Genomic DNA, 6,600 nt, shown 5'->3' on the forward strand with positions numbered 1-6,600 from the left:
ATCTTTTCATGTAAAAAGAAAATTTTTATTATACTCTCTATTTGTAATTGTGTCATTTCAGGGTTTTGATTAAATAAAATCTAAAGGTGTATCATGTGATGTGGTACTATATGCATTGTTAAATCGAGAAGATCATATGTTCTCGATTTAACAGTAAAATACTCTATATATTTTAAATAAAAAGGATTTCCAAATTCTGAATGCATGATCATACTGGCATAACATATGTTCATAATTACTAAACTGTTTTGGAGAGAGTCCAATTGTCATCAAGGCCAACTCGCCATGTAAAGTAACCAAGCAATCCCTTACCCTTAGCATACAGGATCTTAGCCAGAATACTTTTAACATCGTCATAACCAACCCAAGTTGTCCCATTGTAGCAATAATCTGAGGCAAACGTGTAGTTGAACGCTGTTATGGCACCGCCTTGACCTATGATCCTGTTCCTGATATGCGTATAACCTAATGCTCCATCTGCCGTTATATCAGCACCATTAGCTGGTGCTAAAAATCCATGGTTATTAGCATCTTTAAGCTTCCATGCATAGCCATAGTATGGCAAACCAAATACAATTTTTCTGGCCGGAAAACCAGCCCGAATCCAAGAACTAATCTCAGAATCACCACTAACCTCACTGAATGGATTGTATAATGCAGCTGGCGCTTCGGTCAGATTTGGTTTCCAAGTTGGTGCACCGATATCAAAAGCCATTACAGTGATCCAATCCAAGTTGTTTTCCATAGCCTCAGCCGGATAACTCAATGAACGAAATACTGATGAGTAATAAACCGCCGCAGTTAGAAGCAACTGTGGCTTGTTAGAGTTCTTGGACTCTTTTTTCCACGGCTTCTCGCCACTCCTTGGAGAGTAAACCAAGGTTGCTCATGTCTGTGGTTGTGGATGAGAATTCCCAGTCTAAGTCAAGGCCATGGAAGTTATAAGGCCCGCCTATTGTTATTGAAGAATCAATGAATGTTTTTCGGGTACTGGCATTGCTAGCCATTGAAGACAAGGCTGAATCATCAACGATTCCTCCAGCTATGGATAGAAGGGTCATAAGTGAAGGGTTTTTTTTGCTGCAAGGTTTGTGTGAAAACTGAGAACTGGGCTGTTTTTGAGTTAGAGATGTTGAGTTGGAAGGTGTTGGGATCAACAAATGCTTGGGCACACAAGAGGTGGGTGTAAAAGGTGGAGTCTATGTCGAAGAGTGGATATGCACTGTCAAAAAACCAATAGAAGATTTAACGACCTTCTTCTCATCATCTGAGAAGCAGACCTGTAGAAGGAAAAGAAGGATGGAAGTGAATAATGAAATGGTTTTCAAAGCCGTTGAAGGGATGAGTCTGTGTGTTCTTATTTCAGTATGAGACCATAGCTTGATCAACGACTATATTTATGCAATTTGCTTGCAAGGTATTGTGATTTTTTTAATGATTTATTATTTATGCAATTTGCTTGTTTTGTGATTTTTTTTCTTTTCTCTGTCTGAGTTGTAAGATATTGGGTCTAAATAAAGTTAGAGATTGAGACTGTTGAGCAACTGATCTTTCGGTAAGAACCTCTGCAAGAGTGCAATTCTATGACTATATATTAAAATGTGAGGAGAAAATAAAACAACCTCAAGTAATTAACAAGACTACATTTTTTGTATTTCTTTTCTGATTTGTTAACAAGATACGTGCGGTTTGACCATAACGCCTATGGCTCCATTTTGTGGGGCGTTTTCTAAATGAAAACTAGCGTTTTTGATCAAAAACGCTGGAAGCTATGCATTTGGTATTGCGTTTTTTGAAAAATTACGTTTTTGAAAACTCTGAAAATTCATGTTTGCGAAATACAATGGCAGATAGCTTTTTAAAAAACCAGGTAAAAAGTGCAACTATCATAATCTGTTGAAGCTTGAAATTCCTAAAATAACCTCGCAAATACTAAAGTCTTGCCTGCTACCTTGCTTTCATCTATCACCTCTAGGCCTTGCCACTATCTTTTTTTTTTTTTTTTGAGAAACCGCCCCAAGAAGATGGGGGGAGAGACATTTCATTAAGGTAAATCAGCATTGTACACAGAAACAAGCTCAGGAGGAGTTTCCTCCATCCAAACTTGGAAAGGGGCGAAATTACAAGCAGATCTTGCCAAACAATGCGCAAGTTTGTTTCCTAGCCTACATGTATGAGAGAAAGATACACACAAAAAGGCCGAAGAAAGAAGGCTGATGTCCTTGACTATATGTCCAAAGCTAGAGGAGTCCATACCGCCTTTAGAGAGAGCATTGACAATTACTTCCGAATCACCTTCAAGTTGCACCTTGTTTAGGCAAAGGTCCTTCGCCAAACTCAAAGCGCTGCAAGCTGCCAGTACTTCCACCATCTCTACGGATGTAGGCAGTGGAATAGTGTGTGTAAAGGCAGCTAGGATAAGACCCTTGTCGTTACGAATGACGCCACCCAACCCAGCTAAATTCTTCATTTTGAAAGTTGCCCCGTCAAAATTGATCTTTACCCAACCCACAGGCGGAGGAGACCATTTAGAGGAAGAAACCGGCTTCGGAGAAGATAGGGAGGAAGGTTGGGCACGCTGAAACTCAAGTAAACTTTCCGCAGCCAAACCAACAATATTTGCCAAAGGGACCACGCTCTCACCAACCCGAAGCTTATTCCTACGAGTCCATATTTGTGATATAATGCTGGCAAAAAGGTCGAAGCTGTCACTGTGTTCTTGGCAGCACTGTATAATTTCCAGCATTGACAAGCTAGTTCTAGTTTTCTTTTGAAGCCAAGAGAAAAGGGGAGACCATACCTGGGAAAGGCCAGAGCAAGACCAGAGAGCGTGCAGAGAGGTCTTGCATTCAAGCTTGCAGTCCGGGCAGATGTCATCAGAAATAATTTTCCTTTTTTTAAGATTAGCTCTTGATGGCAGCGCATCTAAACCAGCCCTCCATAATAACGTTTTGATCCTGTTTGGGACTCGTAGCCCCCAAACACCCTTCCAGATGCGCTTGGTTGTTGACAAATCCGAGGAAGAAGGAACCTCCCTTAGCTCCTCCTCCATAAGCCACCTATACCTCGACCGGACAGAGTAAGAACCATCATGGTTAAGAGGCCAAAAAATCTGATCCTCACAGTTACGGAGGCTGAGCGGAATTGACTGAATTATCGCTGCTTCGTGAGGCAGGAAAATGTTGTCAATAACATCTTTCATCCAACAACGCTGGTCACTGTCAATAAGCACCGAGACTCGAGCATCCCTGCCAAGAAAGACCAATGGAGACACCACCTTTTTATTAAAGAGGTCAGGTAGCCATTTGTCCTGGAAGATCCTAATCTGGGACCCATTTCCCACCCTCCACTGCAAACCTTTCTTAATCACCTCCCTTCCTTTTAGAATGCTTTTCCAAGCGAAAGAACCGTTGTCCTCTTTAGCATCCAGAATGGAACCCTTGGGAAAGAATTTAGCTTTAAAAAACCTATGGAATAGGGAAGACTTGTTTTCCAACAAACGCCACACTTGTTTTGTGAGCATGGCGTCATTGAATCTCTGGAGTTCTTTAAAACCCATCCCCCCCAAGCTTTTTGGTTGGCAAAGAGCGCTCCACTTGGTCCAATGGATCTTCCTCTGGTTGCCTCTCTGGCCCCACCAAAATTTTCTAATCACAGCCTCAATCTCATTGCAAAGGCCAACAGGGAGCTTGAAACAGCTCATGGCGAACGTGGGAATTGCCTGTATCACAGCTTTAAGAAGAATTTCACGGCCAGCTTGTGAGAGAAGTTGTTCTTTCCATCCTTGGAGCTTGGCTTCAACCCTCTCCTTGATATAGAGTAGACTTGCCTTCTTATTTCTGCCAACAAGGGAAGGTAGACCAAGGTACTTTTCGTACTGCTTTATCTCCTGAACACCCATAGCTACCTTAATTTGATCAGTGACGTTTTGAGGCGTAGATTTGCTGAAGAAAAGGCCGGTTTTGTTGCGATTCAACAGCTGGCCCGAGGCCTTCTCATAACAATCCAGTAATTTTTGGATTCTCCGGCATTCGCCAAGGGACGCTCTACAAAAGACCACACTATCATCAGCAAAAAATAGGTGGGTCAAACGGGGGCCCCCCTACAAATAGAGACACCCCGGATCTGCTTGGACTCAGCCGCTAGCTGGAGCAGGCTATGGAGACCTTCGGAGCAGATGAGGAATAAATATGGTGAAAGTGGGTCGCCCTGGCGAAGACCCCTCGACGGTTTGAATGTTGAAGAGGGTTCGCCATTGATAAGAATAGAGTAGCTGACAGTTGTAATACATTCCAAGATAAGGTTAACCCATCTAACATCAAAACCCATCTTCAGCATAATCGCCTCCAAAAAAGCCCACTCGACCCGGTCATAAGCCTTGCTCATATCCAATTTCAGAGCCATGAAACCAAAATTGCCTTGCTGATGGTGTTTCATGTAATGGAGCGTTTCGAAGGCCATCAAAATGTTGTCAGTGATAACCCTTCCGGCCTGAAAGGCACTCTGGTTCTCAGAAATTACCAAGGGGAGAATTTCTTTAAATCTGTTGGCAAGAACTTTAGAGACTATTTTATACACAACGTTACAAAGGCTGATTGGCCTAAAGTCAGTGATGAGCTCTGGAGATTTTATCTTAGGAATCAGGGTGATATTAGTATTGTTAATTTCTGGTGGAATTTTGCATTTATTCAGACAGTCAAGAACAGCAGAGCAAATATCCACATCAAAAAACGACCAAAAAGATTGATAAAATAAGGGAGGCATACCGTCAGGGCCCGGGGCAGAGATAGGTTTCATTTGTTTGATAGCCACCTCTACTTCCTCCCTGAGGAAAGGTCTGAGAATCTGGGTGTTCATATTCTCATTTACCGAAGGTTTGACTGCTCTAAAATCTCACCAAAGTCTGTAGGCTGTGAAGAGGTGAACAGGGCTTGGAAATATTCACAAGCAATATTTTTGATCATGTTGACCTCAGTGCACCACACGTTAGAGGAGTCTCTCAAACCTGAGATTTTGTTCCTACGGAATCTGTGGGAAGCCTTGCTGTGAAAGTAACTAGTGTTCCTGTCACCGCATTTTAGGAAAAGGGCTCGAGACCGCTGTTGCCACATTTGGCTTTCCTTGTCCAGGAGATCATTAACTTCAGCTCTTAATCTTTGGACCTTCTCATAGTCGAGTTTTCCAACTGCAGCATTAACCTCGGCTTTGGCTAGAAGCTTACTTTTCTTCTCAACTTGATGTTTAATGCTGCCGAAAGACTGATGGCTCCATTTAGTGAGTTTTTCCCCGCATTCATGGATTTTTCCTGCGATCCGAGACATATTTGAATTCTGGGAAGGTGGACCCCACGCCTTAGTCACCGTGTCACCACATTCGCCCTCACTAAGCCACATTTACTCAAATTTGAACGGGGGATTCGGGGGAGGAGTTATACCTTCCAATTTGATTACAATAGCCATATGATCAGAGGAGTGGGTGTTGAGATGTTGTACCTTAGAGCCTGGAAACCGAGAAAACCAACCATTGGTAGCAACCGCCCTGTCCAGTCTTTCCAAAACCATGCCACCAGCTCTTTTGCCCCTCCAGGTGAATTTTTCCCCAATATACCCAAGATCCATGAAGCCGCACTCATCTAAGACATCCCTAAAATCTTTCATCTTACACTCCTGCCTAGGACCAAGGCCGAGTTTCTCATGCGACCACAGGATCTCATTAAAGTCTCCGGCACACATCCATGGGAGAGAGAACCGACGATGGAGGCTATGGAGAAGAGACCAAGATTCCTGTTTCCTAGCCAAGTCAGCAAAGCCATATATCCCAGTGAATCTCCATTGCATTTCAGGGTCGACACCCACTATAGCATCGATATGGTTCGGAGAAGATGAGACCACATCAACACGCACCGAGTTCTTCCATATCAGAGCTAAACAACCCGTTTTCCCTGCACTTGGGCCCACCCAGCAGTGATCGAACTTCAAACTAACACACAAACGACGTAGCCTAGCATCTTCTGCCCATGTCTCGGCCAAGAACATAGCAGCAGGATCTTGTGCTCGAGTAACTACCTCGAGCTCTCGGAGTGTGCGCAGGTTCCCAAGCCCACGCACGTTCCAGCAAAGCTAACTCATGGTCCCCGGCGGGGCTGAAGAGCAGCCTCTGCCGATGGTGGAAAGTTTTCATCTTGAGCAGCGCCGGCACGGGCTCTGCGTTTTAATGGAGTGGATGACTCTAAATGGGTGAGTGGAAGGCGTTTTCCTAAGACAGGTTCAGGGTTGATATTTTCTTTGAGGTGGAAAGGCCTTTGAATTCTTAGCCACTTGCCTTCGGATTGGGTTGTAAAGGAATTTTGGTCCTGGTCCATGTTTGAACGGTCATAAAGTGGAGAGGGCGAAATGGGCTGAACTATGGGATGTTTATTGGTTGGGCCTACCAGGTGGGCTATATGGGCCGAGTGGAGTTGTTCATGAGCTGGGGGAAGGTTATTAGAGACCCTAGGATCCTCTATCACCTTTTCACAGCTAAGTATGTCTCTGTCCAGGTCTTGAAGTGTCTTCTCGAAGTCACCGCGAATCGAGGAGCTCGTTCCTGAAACCTCCTCGG

At 43.8% G+C, this 6,600-nt stretch overlaps 1 protein-coding gene across 1 annotated transcript; it reads right to left on the bottom strand.

Annotated features, from left to right (window-relative positions):
• Window positions 1-238: 238 nt before the first annotated feature.
• Window positions 239-1,061, bottom strand: LOC112007018 (class V chitinase-like). Its single transcript, XM_065779279.1, has 2 exons — window positions 878-1,061; window positions 239-777 (listed from the first exon to the last, which is right to left on the bottom strand). Exons 1-2 carry the CDS (start codon window positions 1,059-1,061, stop codon window positions 239-241), a joined length of 723 nt encoding a protein of 240 aa, XP_065635351.1.
• Window positions 1,062-6,600: the final 5,539 nt, after the last annotated feature.

This window comes from Quercus suber, unplaced genomic scaffold, assembly GCF_002906115.3.
Source record: "Quercus suber isolate HL8 unplaced genomic scaffold, Cork oak 2.0 scaffold_203, whole genome shotgun sequence".
Lineage (NCBI taxonomy): Eukaryota > Viridiplantae > Streptophyta > Magnoliopsida > Fagales > Fagaceae > Quercus > Quercus suber.